General features: G+C 33.0%; 1 protein-coding gene across 2 annotated transcripts in view; it reads right to left on the reverse strand.

Moving 5' to 3' along the window:
• Positions 1 to 664: 664 nt before the first annotated feature.
• Positions 665 to 22,455, reverse strand: part of slc38a3b (solute carrier family 38 member 3b) — a 76,556-nt gene continuing 54,765 nt past the window's right edge. For both annotated transcript variants that reach the window (XM_009302723.5, XM_009302722.5), the window contains 8 exons: positions 21,354 to 21,412; positions 18,941 to 19,108; positions 18,756 to 18,835; positions 16,517 to 16,617; positions 14,527 to 14,651; positions 9,058 to 9,202; positions 3,615 to 3,718; positions 665 to 1,773 (listed from right to left, as the gene is read on the reverse strand). In XM_009302723.5, the coding sequence (XP_009300998.1) occupies positions 1,669 to 1,773; positions 3,615 to 3,718; positions 9,058 to 9,202; positions 14,527 to 14,651; positions 16,517 to 16,617; positions 18,756 to 18,835; positions 18,941 to 19,108; positions 21,354 to 21,412 (887 nt within the window). In that variant the 3' untranslated portion in view covers positions 665 to 1,668. The remainder of the gene's footprint in view (positions 1,774 to 3,614; positions 3,719 to 9,057; positions 9,203 to 14,526; positions 14,652 to 16,516; positions 16,618 to 18,755; positions 18,836 to 18,940; positions 19,109 to 21,353; positions 21,413 to 22,455) is intronic.

Below are 22,455 nucleotides of genomic sequence, written 5' to 3' on the forward strand. Positions count from 1 at the left end.
ATTTAGAAGTTGCAACAGAAATAATTCACAATCTGTAAGTAAAATCAGGGTTCTTACACCTTATTCCAGCACTTTTCAAGCACTTTCAAGATGCATTTTTATGCTTTTCCAGCACCCAACCACGACAGTTTATTACGTTTATATATGTTGTATGTACTTTTCACATTTAAATCCATTGTCCAATTAAAAAAAAAAGAAAAACACGATAGGACATTTTAAATTAAATTGTTGAATACTTTAGAGCATTGGTTTTAAAGTAAAAAGATAAGGTTACAGAATCTGCTTTTTATCCCTCAAAACACCGAAAGCTTAAGAGAGTTGTGTTTTGAGTCGAGTTGTAAATTGTGTTGTTTCAGCTCATTTTAAATAGTTTGAACAAACAGCAAACGTTATGTTGTGAGTTAAGAATTGAATTATGTACTGTTAAACCAATTAATAACTTTACTCACCCAAAAATGGAATTTCTGTAATCATTTACTCACGCTTCAAAAAATGTGATGTAGTTGTAGGTTTTATTCATCCCAAAATAAATTATTTTTATTTGTTTAATTAAGCATAAATAAATTTATTTTCCTTTTTATTTTCTTAAATGTAATGTCATTATTTAATGTTTTTATATTTCTTTTAATAATATTTAATTTGTACATTTTGTGTATTCCTATCGTTTTATTTTTAATTGTTAAATATAGCAAAAATAAATTATTTGTTTCCTTTTAACTTCCTAAATTTCAAATTATTATTTAATGTTTCTGAATAATTCATTTGTAAGTATTAATTTTAAGTTTTATTATATTTTATTCAGTATGATGTTGTTTTTATTTGATTTTAATAATTTTAATAATTTTAATAACAAATTAATAATTTGTTCTGATTTTAACACTTGTTTTGACTTTCTTTTATATATAATATATATATATATATATATATATATATATATATATATATATATATATATATTTAGAAACCTGCAGCCATTGATTTCAATAGTATTCCCACTTTGAAAGTCAATGGGTACAGGTCTCCAGCTTTCTTCAAAATATCTTCTTTAGTTTTTGACAGAAAAAAGAAACCACACAAGGGTTAATAAATAAAGTAAATAAAAATAATAAAATTTGATAAATTTTGTACATTTTTGGCAAACTATGCCTTTTCGAAAAGTGAGTAAACCTGACATAATTTGGAACATAACTTTTATTGGATTAATTTCTATAATTAGACACATAGTTCATAAACTTAATCATTTTAAGACAAGAGACTTACTCAGTTTAAGTAAAGTCAACTAATCGCTTTTGACAGTCGTGTGTTTCTACAGTACTTGTATCAAGGGTAAAAGCTCTGGATTGATAAAACAGAAAGTGAATAAAAAATAAAGTATAGCAAATCGGAGCAATAAAAGTGTATTTCTACAGAATAAGTGAGGCTGCATTAACCCTTCAATAAATACAAAAGTAATCATTCCACACTGACACAAATATAGTATAATGGACTTCTTTCCGAATTATTGTCATCTGTGGAAATTGGGATTTTTGCTTCGGGTCCCCCGCAACTTTCCCTTCCCACCGCGAGATAGAGCATCCTTTGTGTCAGACAAATACGGATACAAATAAATCATTACTAAACATACGACACACACTCTCATACAAACACACATTCATCAGAGTTTGTCCCCTAGTGGCCGCCGAGAGCACTGCCGCTGCCCGTTGTCCAATCAATAATGATGAAGCTCAAGCTCATTATCATAAACAACACCCCCAATCCAGCAAAACAGGCAGCCTGGAAGAAATATTAAAAAATAGAAAACATTACTGTTAGTAACCAACATATTTCCTGATTTCTGTACAAACTGAAGAGTCCCATCATGTTTTAATTTGTCAGATTTTTTACACTATTATAAATGGAGTTATTGACACCTAATAAAGAAGCAGTTATAACTGAGACAACTTTACATAGGTTTGTAACACATTTGCATAATTCCAGCCTACTGTTTTCATTGGCTGATTTTGTATTTATGCAAAGCAACATGCGCATGCAATTCCAGTCACTAAATGGAGTATCACATGATTGGACTTTTAGCATGGTGAAAACTAATCCCGTCTAATACCATCTAATCCCTTGCATTAATTGAATGATTTTATTAATAAAGGCACTGAAAACAATTTTAGAATTTTAGATTATTTGTTAAACAAATAGATAAGTTGGCAATATTGTATTTATGCTTGTTAAAAACTAGTAAAATGAAAGAATTCAGCTGAAATAAACTAAATATTAAAATTCTACTGAATAAAATTAAATTAAAATTATAATAAATAAACTTAAATTAAATTAAAACATACAAATTAAATATCATTCAAAATATTTTAAAACATATTAAATAAGATTTTCAAATGAATTTAAGAAATAAAAAGGGTAAAATCATGCATGCAAAATTAAAAAATCTAAATAATTAGGAATAAATAAAATACACAAATTACATATTATAAAAAATATATATAAACATATTACATAATAATTTAAAAGAAAAATTTAAGAAATTAAGAAGGGGAAAAAATCTTATGATTTATCTATGCTAAATAAATGTATTAGGAATAAATCAAACTTACAAATTAAGTATTATAAATTAATAAAAATCTATTACATAATTTACAATAACAATGTAAGAAATTAAAACATTAAATGATTTGTTAACGCTAAATTAAACAATCAAATGAGAAATAAATAAAATGTACAAACTAAATATTTCTTAAAAGATTTAAAAACATACTTAATTTAAAATAAAAAATAGGAAATTAAAAATGACAAAATAAACTGATTTATTTATACTAAATTAAACAATAAAAATGATTAGGAATAAATACAACTTACAAATTAAATATAAAAAAAATATATATTTAATTAATTGCATAATTTAAAATAAAAATGTAAGAAAAAAATGATTTATGCTAAATTAAACAATCAAAACATTTGAAATAAATAAAACATACAGATTAAATATTACTCAAATATATATATAAAAAAACATGTTACTTAATAATCTAAAATAAAATGTAAGAAATTAAAAATCAAACAATAAAATTATTTATGTTAAATTAAACAATCAAAATAATTCAGAATAAATAAAACTTACAACGTAAGTATTATAAAAAAAACGTAATAATTTTAAAAAACAATTAAAAATAAAAAGGAAATCAATTATTTGTGCTCAGTTAGACAATCAAATAATTAGGAATAAAACAACTTAAAACTTAAGTATTATAAAAAAACATTACACAATAATTTAAAATAAAATGTATGAAATTAAAAAGAAAGTAATACCTACTTAAACAATCAAAAACGAGAAATAAATAAAATGTACAAACTAAATATGACATAAAACATATATAAAAATGTATTACAATTTAAAATAAAACTTAGGAAATTAAAAAGAAAAAGTTATTTATTCATTTCAGGAGAAAAATGAAATGCAATGTTAATCCTCATCCATTATGATGGGAAGCAGGAAAACAGCTCAGTCAGGAAGTATTGAGACAGATAAAGGGAATAAAGCAGCATTGCCAAAGAAACGAGTTTCAAACTGCGCTTTCTGGGTAGCAATAAATCATCGAAATAAAACTCACAAAGATTTTGGGAGTAGAGCGCATCGGCTCCTTATCCTTGGGAACGATGCGGATGTAGAAAACAGCGGGGAAGATGAAGATCAGACATGGAGCGGATGTCGCACCTGGAGGAGGGAAAAACGAGACAAAATGTAAATGAGCTAATCAGCTGAATACAATTAAAGATGACACTGATGACAATTAAACATGTTGTCTTTGCTGATGAACAGGAGAATGGAAAGGTTGAAGGAAAAGCCTACGTTGGCCAAATATTATTACGGTTTTGTTTCATGGCCATCACAGTAAGATTTGTGGGTTATTTATAGACTGGTTTGAGGAATGTAAACAATAACAAGTGTCCTAACGTTATTTCCGTTTTACATTTTTTATACATTTTTACATTTTTATTCTATGTGTCAGCTAAAAAATCTTACCGGGCAGGTGAGCAACTGACCCAGGCTTTACAACACATTTCAAGATGGCTTGAACTGTCTCATCTAACGTTGAATGTCAAGAAAACAGTTTCTATGTGTTTTTCTAAAAGAAATAAGCATGTAAGGGATACATTTGAGGTGCTGATAAAAAAATAAAGTAATTAAAGAAGTAAATGAATTTAAGTATCTTGGCATAACTCTAGACATTCTTTTAAAATTTGATTGTCATGTTAAAATATGAGTAAGAAAGTTAAGCCAAGTCTAAACTGTTTTCGTTTTATTAGAAGGTTTTTAACATATCACACTGCAAAATTATACATGCACACAATGATATTCTCTCACTTGACGTATTACATTACATCCTGGTCACAAGCCTCTTTAACTACATTGAAGCCTATTGACTCAATATATAAACAAGCAGTTAAAATTATGGAGTTAAAGCCTATGTGATGGCATCATTGTGATGTTTTATGTAAATATAACCTTTTTAGTTTTGATAGTTTTATTCAATTTAGTTATCTTAAATTGGTTTTTAAATAATCACGTTCCAATCCTGTTTTCTGAGCTAATCTATTGGTATCAAACCTCCCACAGAGTTACACGGGCAACTGCTGACTGGTGACTGTCTAGTGCCAAAGTGCAAGACCTCGTCTGGTCAATCTGTCTTCTCTGTAAAGGGAGTCAAACTGTGGAATGATTTACCGGTTAGCTTAAAATCAGAAAGTAATATAAATATTTTTAGTAGTGCTCTTAAAAAGTGGTTAAAAACAAAACAGCAGTGTTTGCACAAATAGTCTATGGTTAGTTGGTTGGATCATGTCGCCTTTGCTTTGGCCTGCAGTAATTGTATGTAAAGAATTGTAATGTTGTGTATGTTTTTATTATATTTCCATTTTGTCCATTTTAAGCCTCCTGTGGACAGGTGTTGAGATTTAGCAAGTTTGCTAAAACACTTAAACAAATGCATTTGGTTGTCCAGTGTAATTGTGATGTCCGTCAAATAAATAAATAAATAAAATTTATTTCCATAGCTTCCGAGAATCCTATAAAAAAGTCCACATGTTGATAAATTACATTATGACAGCTGTTTTAATGTTGAGATATGATTGAATTGCCTCTTGGTACAGTTATTAAAACAGTTTGACAACAAGTAGGAAATGTTTATGGGCCAATGGCATCAACACATTGAAATAGTTTACAGCAGGGGTTCTCACGGTTTTTCATTTCAGGGCCCGCTTCCTTCTCCCATCAATTTTTGAAGGCCCACTTGTCTGACATTTTCTCTGAAATGTTTGTATGAAGGGTTGTTGTACCTTCTGTTATTTTCTTTTATCAGCATTTTATAAAAAATATATATACATCTTACTTAAATTTAATTATATGTAAAACTAACACTATTTATGTACATTTATATAAACAACAACAAAACATAAATAGATTCAGAGAGAACCACAGGTCAACAGGGAGACTGCAAAAGAGCAGCTTCTGCTTTAAACTGACCGACTGAGTATCTACTAATAAATATATACTATTCAAAAATATACAGACAAATGTAAAATACAGTAAAACACACTAAATCTGTTGAAACATGTCGATCTGATGGCGGTTGTGTTTGCAGCTGGATATTATTAAAAGATTGCTGACAGGAACAGTGAACAGCTCCGCCAGAGCACATCTGAAGCTCATATGCATGTTTACTACAGTCTATGGGAGAAACAGCAATGAGCCTCGCTAGATCCTCCTGTATGGGCTTGCATACGTTATAAAACACTCACAGGACATTAATTTGGACAACTATGCAGATATATTAAATAGTTCACACAAAAATACACACAGAGACTTCCACTTTCACTTTATACATAGTTTGTGAATGAACAGACATACGAGTACTAGTTGCGGATGCAATGCCGGGTTTGAAGTAATCAATCAGAGAACAGGAGAAAGTGCATTACTTCACGGCCCTCCGGTTGAGAATCCCTGGTCAATAGTCTATATTTAATCATCTTTAAAAATATTAGCTAGTAACTAAGGTCCAATCTCAATTCTACCACCTTAGCCTTTCCCCTTACCCCTACCCCTCGTTTTGCGAGTGCCCGTGAAGGGGTAGTGGTGTCCTAATTCTCTTTAGCTTGAAGGCGTAGGGCTAAGGGCAAGGGGTATACACCCCTTCAAACGAAGATTTTTCAGGACCACACTTGAAACCAAGGAGTAAAAATTTCCCAGAATACATCAGCCACAGCTGCACCCAGAAATAAGGAGATCCACTAACTAGTATTTTTTGTCATTATTACGATTTTTTACAACAAACAAACACAAAAAAAAAAAAAAAACGCTAAAATAAAAACCACTAAATTTCCCGATCTATAATCCCTAATAATAACTTCTGTACAGCAGTCCCACAACATTCTGACACTCGATGACACTGGAATACCCTGTCAGAAAAGTCTAGTGGCTGTCGATAGGCTTTTTACAGTGTCTGCTATAATTTTAATGTTGTTTTTGGAGTGTTTATAATAATGAATATGGCCATTGTGTAAATGCACAGTACTGTTATGATCTTATTGCCACATTAAATCATTATGATGACGTGATATATGCCTTCAGTGATTTCCTGAAGATAAATACCAAAAAATAGCACAACTGGAATCACTACAGTAGTCGCCATCGTCTGATCTCATATGAAGCAAGAGATCGCGAGCACATATGATGACGTATGCAGGTGATGTAGTGCTGTCCCAATTCTTAGGGGTAAACTTTGATGTTCTCCCTTTAACCCTCGGTTGTAAGGGCCAAGGGGAAGGCGAAGGGGTAGGGGTACAAAAATAGAATTGGGATTGGGCCTAAATCTGGGAAGCACCTCAAATGACAAAAAAAAAATTACTATTTAATAAAACTGAAGGGCGACGCAGTGGGTAGCACATTATATTTATATTATATTTATATTTAGTCATTTAGCAGACGCTTTTATCCAAAGCGACTTACAAATGAGGACAAGGAAGCAATTTACACAACTAAGAGCAACAATGAATAAGTACTAAAGGCAAGTTTCAGGTCTGTAAAGTCTAAGAAGGGAAGTATTAGTAGTATTAGTATTTTTTTTTTTGTACAGTTAGTGTGATATTCAAAGAGGCAATTGCAGATTAGGAAGTGAAGTGGAGACTAAATAGTTGAGTTTTTAGTCGTTTCTTGAAAATAGCGAGTGACTCTGCTGTTCTGATGCAGTTAGGGAGTTCATTCCACCAACTGGGCAGATTGAGCGTGAGCGTTCGCGAAAGTGATTTTTTCCCTCTTTGGACAATTAGGATCGCCTCACAGCAAGAAGGTCGCTGGTTTGAGCCTCAGCTGAGTCAGTAGGCATTTCTGTATAGTTTGCATGTTCATGTGGGTTTCCTCCAGGTGTTCCAGTTTCCCCCACAGTACAAAGACATGTAGTATAGGTGAATTGAATAAACTAAATTGGCCATAGTGTTCTGAATAAAATTCAATTTAACTTATTGAAAATAAAAATAAACTTAAAGGTTGCAAATTAAATAAAATATAAAACCCAAATTAAATGACAAAAAATGCAAGAAATTACATTTAATGAAAAAGTCAAATTAAAAATGTAATAATTATTCAAGCTAAATTAAAACTAATCAAAATTATAATTGTAATTAAATACGGAATTAAATAATAAAGTAAATATTTTACCTACAAATTAAATAAATGTGTGTTTAACTTTGATATAAGATAAAAACTTTTAATGCATTTACCACATTTCTTTCTTTGTCTTTTTAGCCAAATCCTAAAATAGCCTAAAAATACTTTATAACATTTTCCTCCAAAAATATTAGCCTTTCGGTTACATTTTCAGTTCATCGCCATTACATTTACAGCTAAAAAGAGCATAAACAAATTGTAAAAAGTGTTTCATATCATTGATTTGTTTTGTTTTGTTTTTCACCAAATGAAACCTTTACACTCACCGTTTTTCCAAGTAATATAAGGTAAAACACAAAAATATTGATTAAACAGCACAACATTTTCTGTTCTAAGAAGTGACGTTTGAAGCTCAAGGCCAGAAACACAAGAGTCAGAGTCCTTTATCCACACCGAGAAAACAACACCAACAGCGTGACTCTTTCCTTTGCCGTTTCAGACGCCTGTTGGACCGCTGAATTGTTTCCCTCATATTTCCATGTTCTCAGAAAGCACATTTTTGACCAGTTACAGTTGAAGTCAAAATTATTAGCCCTCCTATGAATTTGTTTTTCTTCTTCAAATAAATGATGTTTAACAGATTCAGGAATATTCACAGTATTTTCTAAAATATTTTTTCTTCTGGAGAAACTCTTATTTGTTTTATTTTGAAAATGTTTTATATTAAATTTTTTTTTTATTATTTGGGTCTCAGGAGGATATAAATAACATACCCTGCCATGTAATCGCTGCAGTTAAATCTCTGTCTTGTTTAGCAATAATCTAAGTATTTACTGGTGTTTTAGCAGAATAAACAACCGTAACGTGAACAACATAGATGCAGCAGAGGTGAATGTTTGTTGATGGTAAGTTCGTCAACAGAATAAAAAAGAAATGCAATCATTACGACAAAACTTAGACAGTTAATATTGAGGATCACAATCCCCTTATCCAAACGCCTTTGTGTGCTTTCATCCACAGGAGGAGTGGGCGGGTCTGCAATCAGTGCCTCCATGGCTGCAGGACCAGATGCCGGCCCGCCCTAATCGGACTGTATCCATATCCCCTGTTCCCATCCCCTGTGTCAATGTTGTGTCTTGTCTTAAACTTGTTTAATTTCACTATAAGAAAGTGTATGTGACAAATAACGGCCTGATTTGATGTCTTCCACTCAGTTTTTTACTTCATGCTCTCCATCTGAATTTCAGATGTCACCAGAACCACATAATTGAAAACAGCCTATTTACCTTCGACCCACCATTCTTAATCAAGTTTAGTTTTTGGTCCTTCATAAGAAAACATTTGCACAACCCTAATCTAAATTTTGAAGCAGAGAGGATTGAAAAACTCACCAATGATGCCAAAGATGCCCAGGATGTTGGGAGCGAAGATGACCAGCATGTTAATAAGTGTCAGGAGAACGACAGCGATGGCGATGTGTCGGATCCAGTTGAAGCTTTTATTAGGAAAGGCCATCTCCTGAATGGCTCTCCGCACCTTTGAAAAGAAGGAAAATTAAGATTTATTTCATCCTTGACTATCTTTAAAGGGATAGTTCACACAAAAATCTAAATTCTCTAATCATGTAGAGAATTTTACATTTTAAGTTTCTTTCTTCTGTTGAACACAAAGGTAGATATACTGAAGATAGTTGTAATCAAAAAAGCCATTAGATATGTTTTTATTCACCTATTTTATGCATATTTATTTATAAAAAAAATTAAATGGTGACCTATTATGCAAAAATCTCTTAATAAGAGGTTTAACGTGTGTGCATATAGCCATCCTCTAATGGTAATTTTTTTTTATAATCCCGCTTTATGAAAACAGTCTGCAGAAACACTTTGATTGACATTCTCCCTTTGTACATGTCATCAGAGGGGGAAAGCCCCGCTCATTAGTGACCATCTCTCTATCATAAGCAGCCCTGAGTGAGAAGCAGCCGTCCACCATTAGAGTTTTCACCTGCTTAAGATAACGGGCAGATGGTTTTTTTTTTTCTATTATCTGACCGGCGCAGGTGTCATTTTCACATTTTGCACCACTTTGTTTAAATAGTAAATGCATTTGCATCACTTTGTGGACTCATAGGTGTGTTGGTCTGAAAAGGAGGTGTGTTAAGGCGCATTGTTGGCAGGTTGCTATTTTTAGGAAACTGAAATAGACCACACCCTTGACCAACAAAAAGCTGCTTTAAAGTCCAGCGGAGAGTTTTTCCTATTTAATAAATGATAATCTGTGTCTAGAAAAAAATGAAAGAATTAAAATATTAAGCAAATTAGTATTTTTTTAAAATACAGTGGGGAAAATAAGTATTGAACACATCACCATTTTTCTCAGAAAACGTATTTCTAAAGGTGCCATTGACATGAAATTTTCACCAGATGTGAAATGACACAGAAAAGGTGTTGAACACATGAAGAAAGGGAGGTGTAGAAAGGCAGTGAAAGCCCAGAGGGTAGCTGAAATCTCTCAGTTGCTCTTCGGCAACCCTCTGCCCTTCTTCAGTGTAAATGAATATCAGCTGCTTCAGTCCAACATCTACATTAGCAGGAGGATGACCATGAAAACAGGGATTTGCAGATTTGCTGGACGAGACCCACAGAATCATCAGGATTTTTACACTCTGTTGAAGTCTGTGAAAAACTCACACCTGAGCAATGCATGTGACTTCGTTCTCCATATGAGAGGCATCTTTAAGCTGCCATCACCAAAAAAAGCCATTCATATAAAGTATTAAATAAATTTCAGTAGTTCAGCACTTTCCCCTTATGTCATTTCACTGTTATTAAACACATAATTTTTTCAGAGAGTTATTTTTTTTTGTTTTATTTTTATATTTGTATTGTTTGGGATTTTACCAGAATCTGGATCAATTGCATGTCAACGGCTCCTTTAGAAATATACTGAATACCTTAATTTGTTTTTTAAAAAAGAGTAAGTAAATGAGGAAATTTCCATTTTTTGGTGAACTATGCCTGTCTGCACAGCAAAATCTGACTTCATACACCATGCATTCATCTGTGTGGGCAAGATGAGTCAACATTTTACATCACAATATATCAAAATATGCCTATTTTTTGTATTCTACTTCACATAAAGATCATGTATTACATAAGTAATTTTCAATCTTAGATTCTCAAGATTTTCCAAGACAAAATTCAAAGACCCTGTAACAATAAAACAGCTTCTTTTTAAAATACTTTTGTTTGTTTGTTTGTTTGTTTGTTTGTTTGTTTGTTTGTTTGTTTGTTTGTTTGTTTGTTTGTTTGTTTGTTTATGAGCTTAACTGTGGATCAAGAAAACGTTTCACAAGACAATCCCCAAAAACACTGCTGACTGCTATAAACAGCATATAAAATCCTGGGTAAACTCACATATCACTACAATTTCTACATAATATAATTCAGATCTTTACATATCTAGAAATAAAATTTAAAATTATTTTCTAAGAATGTATTAATTTGCACAACTTTTGCACGTCTACAAATAACATTTTAAAAATACCCGTATAGATATCCAGGTTTCCCAAAACTGTAAGAGCAATGCATGGTTCTTCAGTAGCAAAATTAAAATGAAGTATAACTATAACTTAAAATCTATTAAAAAATTAAATAAAACAAAAATTAATTGAAATTAATTAAATTTTTTTAAAAATAATTAAATAAAATAAATTGACATTTATAAATTAAAATATATGTAAAAATATAATAAAATAAACAGAGGTTAAAATATGAATGCATAAATATATATATATTATTTTTTCAAAAATAACTATTTCTCTATCCTTTTAAAAATGTATAGTAAAAGAATATTGATAACCTTTTTATACTATTTTTTCCCCAAGTATTTCAGTGGCTTGGATATTTTTCCACACTAATAATATGTTTTTAGAGCTAAAATCCTCCACAAAAAAATATTTAAAAGTAAGGTTTATATCCAGATAATTAGCTGCATTATTTTATTTAACCCCTATTTCAAATCATTTTAAGAAATGACATTTGAAGTGTACCGAGGCCCTCTAGTGGGTCCCGAACCCCTGGTTATGATCCAGAGCATTACATAACCTCACAGTAATGATTTAGTTAATCCAGTGAATTCAATACTTCACAAATAAAAGGAAGTTTATCTTATCTCTTGCTTATTTTGCATTCGTGGCATGTTACAAAAAGTCTCAATTTAAATCGTTTAAACCAGTTCCTATCTGAGACTTTACAGCTAGCTAAAAGGGATAGCTCACACCAAAATTTAAATGTACTCACTATTTACTATTTACTCACCCTCCAAAGTGTTTTTTTTCTGTAGAACACAAAAGAAGATATTTTGAAAACATCTCCTTTAGTGTTCAACAAAAGATAGAAACTCTTAAAGGTTGGAAACGAGTAAAATGATGATAGGGTTTTTTCTGTTTTAGGTGAACTATCCCCTTCAAACAAAAATCTGAAATCTAAAACTTCATATTTGCTTTATTTATTTATTTTTGCATATTTGCAAAATGAATATGATCTAAAATAACTAACATGTAAAAAAAACTATTCATTTAATCTAACTGAAAAGTGAATATCTAATATTTTTTTAATTAGCTTAACGTGACGTAATCTATAATTAAATACATTATTTGCAAATCAAATGAAAACAACAGCAACGTATCACAAAATTACCAACATTTCACTAATCTGAAAATGAAAACCAATTATGTATATTAAAGAAAGCTATTAGTAAATACATTCTTCAGTAAAGAGTGTTGGTGTCATCTTTGACTCTGAGCTAAAATTTGATCGGCAAATTATTACGGTTGTCAAAAATAGTTTTTGTCTATTTTAGATATATTGCCAAGCTGAAGTCTGTCCTCTCTTTCAGTGATTTGGAGAAGGTTGTTCATGCTTTTATCTCTTCTCGTCTGGACTATTGCAACGCATTGTATCTGGGTGTGAGTCAGTTCTCTCACGCGACTGCAGCTAGTCCAGAACGCAGCTGCTAAGCTCTTAACAGGCACAAAAAAACGAGAACACATTACACCTGTACTTGTTTCTCTACACCGGCTGCCAATCCAGTTAAGAATTTAGTACAAAGTTCTGTTGTATGTTTATAAATCCCTCCATGGTCTGGCCCTGAGTATATTTCTGAGCTAATTATGATGCACCAACCAGTGAGATCTCTTCGCTCTATGGATCGTCTCTATTTGCAAGTTCCACGATCACACCTAAAATGTTGGGGTGATAGAGCTTTCTCGGTAGCAGCTCCGAGACTTTGGAACGATCTTTCCACTCTCTTTAAGAACAGCTCAAACTTTTGAGTCTTTTCAGAGGTCACTGAAAACACACTTATTTTTTTTAGCTTTTAATCATGTGATGTGAGTTTACGTATTTTGGTTTTATGTATTTTTACATGTGTTTTATGTAAAGCACTTTGGTAATCATTGTGGTTTGTGGAAGTGCTATAGAAATAAAGTGAGTTGAGTTGAGTAGTAAATCCTGTAACAGCATCCCAATTATACTAAAACAACACCGGTGTGCATCTGCATTATAATTTAAAGAGCAGCCTGTTGTTTTACCATTATTATAATTATTTGGTGTACAGTTTTTTTTTTACTCTTTTATGTTAGTCAAACTAAAATGTGAAATCAAATCTGCACAGCAATTTGAAGACAACAATTTAAAAAATAATACCTAAATTAACTAACACATCAACATTTTAGAACAATTATTTCCTCTGACTTTTAAAAACTAAAAAGTATTAAAAAAAAACATTATTACTATTATTTTTTCCCCAATTAAGTATTTCAGCTGTTCACTATTTATATGTTTTCAGATCTAAAGTCCACCCAAAAATTCATCATTAAAAAAATCTGGTTTACATCTAGATATTTAGCTGCATTATCTTATTTAAAATTAGTGATAGAGTACATTATTTGCAAATAAAAATGTGAATGCATAACAAAATTACCAACATTTACCTAATCATAAAACTCAAATTAGGGCGTTCCCTGCGTTCGCGTGGGTTTCCGTCGAGTGCTCCGGTTCCTCCACAGTCCAAAGACATGCGGAACAGGTGAATTGGGTAGGCTAAATTGTTTGTGGTGTATGAGTGTGTGTGTTTGTGTGAGTGTGTGTGTGTGCGTGTGTGTGTGTGTGTGTGTGTGTGTGTGTGTGTGTGTGTGTGTGTGTGTGTGTATGTGTGTTTGTGTGTGTGTGAATGTTTCCCAGAGATGGGTTGCGGCTGGAAGGGCGTCTGCTGCGTAAAAACGCGCTGTGTAAGTTGGCGGTTCATTCCACTGTGGCAACCCCAGGATTAATAAAGGGACTAAGCCAACAAGAAAATGAATGAATGAATAAATGAATAAAACTTAAATTATTAATAAATAATAAAGAAAGCTATTATTAAATCCTGTAAAAGCATCTCAGTTAGACTTAAATAACACTGATGTTCATCTGCATTACAATTTGTAGATCAGCCTGTTGTTCATTCATTCATTCATTCATTCATTCATTCATTCATTCACTTTTCTTCAGCTTAGTCTCTTTATTCATCAGAGGTTACTACAGCAGATTGAACTGCCAACTTATTCAGCATATGCTTTACAAAGCAGATGCCATTCCAGCTGTAACCCAGTACTGTTAAAAATCCATAGACACTCATTTACACACATACACTACGGCCAATTTACCTTATTCAATTCACCTATGACGCATGTCTTTGGACTGTGGGGTAACTCAGAGCACTCAGAGAAAACCCACGCCAACACAGGGAGAACATGCAAACTCGCTGAAATCAAATCTGCACAGCACAATCTGTCTATAATGTGTGAATGCGAAACTCACTGGGAACAGAACGATGGGCACAGTCAGTGTGACGGCGGTGAGAACGGCCAAACGCACACAGAGGATGAGCGTGTCATATGGGTCGATCCTGCTGTAAGTGTGCAGGAGCTCAGGCTCAACATTCGCTGTGGAGAAATAAAGAAATCGCTCAGCTTAACCTGCAGTTTTAGTTTGATTTAACACTGCATACAGATACAGTTGAAGCCAAAATTATTATTTGCCCCACTTTGAATTTTTTAGTTTTTTCAAACATTTCCTAAATGATGTTTAACAGAGCAAAGAATTTTTTCACAGCATTTCCTTAATATTTTTGTTTTATATCGGCTAGAATAAAAGCAGTTTTCAATTTTTTTGAGCCATATTAAGGTCAATATTATTAAACCCCTTAGGCAATATATGTTTTTTCCATTGACTACAGAACAAACCTGTTATACAATGACTTGCCTAATTACCCTAACTTTCCGAGTCAACATAATTAACATAGTTAATCCTTTAAACTAGTATCTTGAAAAATATTGTCAAATATTATTTACTGTCATCATGGTGAAAATAAAATAAATCAGTTATTAGAGATGAGTTATTAAAATTATTACATTTAGAAATGTCTTGAAAAAATCGTCTCTCCGTTAAAGGTGCAGTATGTAAGTTTGACACCCAGTGGCTGAACTAGGTATTGCACTCCTGGTTCAAAACACAGGTAAGTGCAGGTCGCCAGATTGATGACATCAACAGGAGCTTGACTATCGGCCCTTAAGGCTGATTTAAGACATGTGCTAAGTAAAAGCAACTATTTCGATTTCTTGCCGTTGAACAACTGGATAAACTGACAGTGATTGAGTACACCTCATGTGCTTTATTAAGTGTTAAATGCTAATAATGTGTGTTTGAATACCAATTTTACATGACATTTATTACCATACTACTGAAAGCAGCAGCAGATGGTTCACCTCAGATCTTGAAAATAAAATAAACCGTTTGAAATTAAACTTTAGATCTGAGACTCAGTGCAAGCCAACACATATCAGTTACTTAGCATGTACATTTAATAATGTTAAAGACGTTTAATGTGTATTAATTAGATTATAGACCTTACCATATTGTTGGAGTGCAGTAAGTGCACTATTCTGTGCTTCCGAATGGCTGCATTTAAATTTCTGTCATGTTTCGTCTGGTGCAAACAGTCAAAATTGCTCATCACTGCCTCATCATGTAGTGTGTTGTTAGGACACAGGATTAAAATGTAACATGCTTACCTAATGTTTACGCTCGTAATATTTATATAATCTGCTAATTAATAACCATCTCATGTGGAACTCTAATTCTGCATCTCGTTTTGAAGTCTGCTATTGTCCATCGGAGGTCGCATTTTGGTCACGAACGCATACATTGAGTGCCTTTCTGAATGAATGAATAAAATACTCAGTTTTCCACCAAGGTAACCCGGGGTGCTGGATTATAATTGGCTAAAGTGGTGGTGGGCGAGTTAAAACCAAAACAAAGACAGCGTTCCGGCACTTAACTCACATTATTAAAGCAGAATATCTTCAGCATTGTATTGCAGATTAAAAAATAATGTTCACTTAGCATGTTTCTTAAATATCTGCAAATATATAATATGTTTTTTTATTATTTAGAAGAGTCAAAAACTTACACACAGCACCATTAAACAGAAATTTGGGGAAAAATAAACTTGGGGCTTATAATTCAGGAGGGCAAATAATTTTGACTTCAACTGTACATACTCAGGTCTAAATAATCAAAACACAGAAATAACTATAAGAAAATCATCACTTTATAGATTTACAGTACATTAGTACATATGCATAGACTGAAAATCTGCAATAAAATGTAAAGTCCTACAGTAGTATGTGATTTCAAGTATGCTGCTTAAGATAATATATGATGTATGCATAATTCAATGCAAAAATGAACCAGATGCATCTAATATTCAGCAAAACACTTGTATTAAATATAAAAGAGTTAAGCTTACTGTAAAAGGTTAGGTATCCAAACAGAGCAGCAAGAAAGTACATAGTGTACATGATCAGAATGGAAATGTTGGAAACGTGCTGCATCTTCTTCTGTGTTGGGCTGCAAGGGAGAAATAACATGAGATTCCAATTCAGTTTATATGCATAAAAACAACTACACAAGTACAGGGTTGCTTTAAATGGCATGAGTTTTGCACATAAGGTTTGTTTCATTGCACGTTTATTGGATGAAAGGCGAAATCTTATAATCTGGATAATGCGAAATCTGCAACCATGCATTTGAAAAGACTGTTTATGACTTAAGGGGATTAGGGCTGTGCATTATATCATTTATATATCGGGTGTCATAAAATATATTGGTAACTGTAATACTTTTTCATAATTTGTATGAGGGCAATACCACACACTGCTAAGGAAATGCAGACAGAAATGGGAATTACAGTTACTTTTTTGATAAATAATAATAATAATAATAATAATAATCATCATTTTGCATTTTATTTAGCGATTTTTGTGTGTGCTGTACCTGTAATCTTTAGTTTTTTTTATATTTTATAATATATTAACATCTATTCATATATTTCTAAATTTTTTAATAAAACATTTGCCCTGAAGTTGTAAATAAAGTGAGAAATATGATCGCATATGAATGAGTACTTTATGATGTAAAAAAGTATTTTACTTGTTGTCAATATACACTCACTGGCCACTTTATTAGGTACACCTTACTAGTACCGGGCTGGACCCGATTTTGCCTTCAGAACTGCTTTAATCCTTTTTGGCATAGATTCAACAAGATACTGGAAATATTCCTGAGATTTTGGTCCATATTGACATGATGCGAATTTCCCGTTTCACAACATGCCAAAGGTGCTCTATTGGATTGAGATCTGGTGACTGTGGATGCCATTTGAATACAGTGAACTTCATGTTCAAGAAACCAGTATGAGATGATTCACGCTTTACGACATGGCCCATTATCCTCCTGGAAGTTGCCATCAGATGATGGGAACACTGTGGCCATAAAGGGATGGACATGGTCAGCAACAATACTCAGGTAGGCTGTGACGTTGGCAAAATGCTCAGTTGGCCAAGAAAATATCCCCCACACCATTACACCATCACCACCAGCCTGAACTGTTAATACAAGGCAGGATGGATCCATGCTTTCATGCTGTTGATGCTAAATTCTGACCCTACCATCCGAACATCACAGTACAAATAGAGACTCATCAGACCAGGCTATGTTTTTCCAATCTTCTATTGTTCAATTTTGGTGTGCCTGTGTGAACTGTAGCCTCAGTTTCCTGTTCTTAGCTGACAGAAGTGGCACCCGGTGTGGTCTTCTGTAGCCCATCTGCCTCAAGGTTGAACGTGTGGTGTGTTCTGTTCAGAGATGCTCTTCTGCAGACCTCGGTTGTAATGAGTGGTTATTTGAGTTACTGTTGCCTTTCTATCAGCTGGAACCAGTCTGACCATTCTCCTCTGACATCTGGCATCAACAAGGCATTTGCGCCATCAGAACTGCCGCTCACTGGATATTTTCTATTTTTTAGACCATTCTCTGTAAACCCTAGAGATGGTTGTGCATGACAATGCCAGTAGATCATCAGTTTCTGAAATACTCATACCAGCCCGTCTGGCACCAAGAACCATGCCATGTTCAAAGTCACTTAAATCCCCTTTTTCCCCATTCTGATGCTCGGTTTTAACTGCAGCAGATCATCTTGACCATGTCTAAATGCATTGAGTTGCTGCCGTGTGATTGGCTGAAATTTGCTTTATGGAGCAGTTGGACAGGTGTTCCTATTAAAGTGGCTGGTGAGTGTATAGAAACTATTATTTGATTGACTTTGCAGAAATGCTACTATATCAAGATATATCGGTATCAGGATATGAGCTGACTAACTAAAATTTTAAAAATTGCACATTTTTATAGTTATAGACTTTTTTTACACACACTTCTGTTCAAACACCTTATCAAACTAAATTGTGCATAATAGCTTTTTTTTCAATGCATTTGAGAAGGGTCTGGCTGCAGAAACGGGTGATAATGCAAGCTGAGCTAGATCTAATGCTTTTAATGCGCACACCTCACCCTGCACCTAAACCTACCCCTCACAGTGACTTCACTAGCTCCATTGAGTACATTGTGTCTGAGACTGCATGTCTATAACTGCATATCTCATATTGCATTTGCACGTCTGCAGTCAGATACTACTGATGCATTCAACCTACTTGCGGAGCTCTGTGTAGATGGGCAGGACCTCAGGGTGGCAGACAAAGGCAAAGGCCAGGATGGGGATGGTGTAAGCAGTCTGTGGGACAAACAGAGGTGTTTCAGTTGAAGTAAAGGCTGATTTTAAAAGCACAGATGAAAATGTGCTGCTTTTTCAGAGTCATATTGAACAGTGCATCGTCACCTGTGAGTTGACAGTGAACATCTGTGGGTGGCAGTGCGAGTCGTCCTCCATCACATGACTGTTATGGTAGGCGTGGTCTACTGTGATATTTGAGTGGGCGTGAGTCAGCGTGCTATTGGCCGAGAACTCCTCGAATGGGCACAGGATCTGAAACTTCTTATAAATCACCTGAAAATAAAGACAGTGGTGTTAAAGGTCTTGTGAAATTAAAAAGCCTTAAATGTCTAATAAAATAATGTTTTTAAGATGTTAATTAGTATCAGTATGTTAGTTTTAAGGATATCTATAGGCTAGTGTGCGACAAAACAGTCGCAATATTGTATGAATGAATGAATGGAAATATTGGACAATTGGATGAATGGATGAATGGATGGATGGATGGATGGATGGATGGATGGACGATGAATGGATGGAAAGACAATGGATGGATGGAAAGACAATGGATGGATGGATGGATGGATGGATGGATGGATGGATGGATGGATGGATGGAAATAAAGGATGGATGGGTAGCTGGATGGATGGAAATGTTGGATGGATAGATGATGGATGGATGAAAATTTTGGATGGATGGGTAGATGGATGAATGGAAATATTGGATGGACGGATGGATAGATATATTGGATGGATGGATGGAAATGTTGGATGGATGTATAATTGGAAATATTAGATGGATGGGTGGATGGATGGAAATATTGGATGGATGGTAGATGGATGGATGGAAATATTGAATGGATGGATGGATGGATAGATAGATGGATGGATGGAAGAATGGATATTTTAGGTTGATGGATGGATGGATGGATGGATGGATGGATGGATGGATGGATGGATGGATGGACGGATGTATGGATATATTGGATGGATGGATGGATGGATGGATGGATGGATGGATGGATGGATGGAAATGTTGGATGGATGTACAATTGGAAATATTAGATGGATGGGTGGATGGATGGAAATATTGAATGGATGGATGGATGGATGGATAGATAGATGTATGGATGGAAGAACTGATATTTTAGGTTGATGGATGGATGGATGGATGGATGGATGGATAGATATATTGGATGGATGGATATATTGGATGGATGGATGGATGGATGGAAATGTTGGATGGATGTATAATTGGAAATATCAGATGGATAGATAGATGGATGGAAATATTGAATGGATGGATGGAAGGATGGATATTTTAGGTTTATGGATGGAAATTTTGGATGGATGGATGGATGGATGGATGGATGGATGGATGGATGGATGGATGGATGGATGGACGGATGGATGGACGGATGGATGGATAGAAATATTGGATGGATGTATAATTGGAAATATTAGATAAATGAATGGATGGATGGATGGATGGATGGATGGATGGATGGATGGATGGATGGAAATATTGGATGGATGGAAATATTGTATGGATTTATAATTGGAAATATTAGATGAATGAATGGATGAATGGTTGGATGGACGGATGGAAGGATGGATGGAAATATTGGATGGATGGACGAACTGATATATTGGATGGATGGATAGATGAATGGATGGATGGAAATATTAAATAGATGGATTGAAGCAAATTTTAAAAATCTTTACGCATTTACACAAAACCACTATAAATAAATACATTTCTGAATGATTTATGATAAATTTATGAATGATTGCTGTGCATGAATGCCAATGTGATTTATCTGTGTTTTTCTATAACTGAATACTTAATTTAGCAAATCTTCATGTGAAGAACATTTTATTAATCTGAAAAGTCATTTCCAATAACATTAACATTTTGTGCAACAGATGTTTTTCATGTAACAATAAATTACAATAACGAATCTTTACGTTTTTAAGAGTATGAGTTTAACATATATATAACCCCTGTCAGCAGGTCAAAAACCCATTCAAACTCTTCAAAATGTGCCAAACAGTCCATGATGCACACATTAAAGAACACCTCCACATTTATGCAGAGCGAGTGTGTGTGTGTGTGTGCGACCAATTAAACGCATCAGTCGGCTTCTTTTGAAGTCAGTCTGAGTCACTATTTCATTAGTCAGCACTGCTGTGTGTAGATATGATATAACGTGTGCGCAGTATATTCCTTCCTCTAAAACACCTCTGGGAAATATGTAGCAGGCCAACTGTTATGTGAATCTCTGAATCAGCACGCTCTCAATTACATTTTACAGATCCAAGCAGCTTCAGCTAAATAAATCTATTTTAATTTGATTTTTTAGCATAAGAAAATAAACAATAAAAAAAAAACATTGTTATACGAAAAAAACTGTATCTTTTTATTTCTAATACAGGAGTTTGATAGCTTGATATTGGTTTTGCACTATTGAGTCACACTCTATAAGACTCAAATGCATTTTGTTTTCATAATAATGATAAAGACAATGGCTAATACTTACTGCACTGAGGAAGAAAACCATGCAGCTGAGTGAAAAACCACTGGAATATCCGAGATAACCTGAAAATGCAAATATAGCAAAGCATGTTAAAAGCACGTCAATAGCGCTATTGTCAATCAATATGTAGCTTGCGTGCATTCAAGGCTGAAATAGAGGCAACTGTAAATGCATGTGCTAAGAAAAGCACAGCAAGTTACAGCTCATCTCAAGAGCTAATCTCTGCTGACAGAACCCAGCAGACACAAATACTGAAAAGGTCAACAATGTTAAATTACTGAAAACACATCCAAACAACTAAACTATTGCAGCAGGTATCAGATACGGTTGCTGTGTTTGGGTCGAATTTGTTGCTACTTATTAAAACAGAATGTTTATTTTTTGCTTGTTTGTCTGTTTGTCTGTCTGTCTGTCCATTCAATCCTTCAATAATTCATTCATTGATTCATTAATTCACTTATTCATTCATTCATTCGTTCATTCACTTATTCATTCATTCATTTATTCATTCATTCATTTATTAATTAATTCACTTATTTATTTATTCATTCATTGATTCAATTATATATTCATTCATTTATTCATTCTTTTTTTATACACTCATTCACTCATTCTTTCTTCATTCATTCATTGATTCATTCATTCACTTGTTTATTCATTCATTCACTTATTTATTAATTTATTTATTCATTCATTTATTTCTTTACTTATTTGTTCATTTATTCATTTATTTATTCACTTATTCATTTATGTAATCACTTATTTATTCATCAATTCATTTATCTATTTATTTATTTATTCAATAAGTCACTTATTTATTTATTTATTCATTCATTCACTCATATATTAATTCATTTATTTATTAATTTATTCATACATTCATTTATTTATTTATGTATTCCTTCATTCACTTATTTATTCATTTAATCCTTTATACATACACTTATTTATCAATTTATTTATTTATTCATTCATTCATCCATTTTTTATTTCTTTACTTATTTGTTCATTTATTCAATTATTTATTCACTTATTCTTTTATTTATTCATCAATTCCTTTATTTGTTTATTCATTAATCATTTATTCATTTATTAACTTATTTGT

The sequence above is a fragment of the Danio rerio genome, chromosome 6 (genome assembly GCF_049306965.1).
Source record: "Danio rerio strain Tuebingen ecotype United States chromosome 6, GRCz12tu, whole genome shotgun sequence".
In the NCBI taxonomy this organism is placed as follows: Eukaryota; Metazoa; Chordata; class Actinopteri; order Cypriniformes; family Danionidae; genus Danio; species Danio rerio.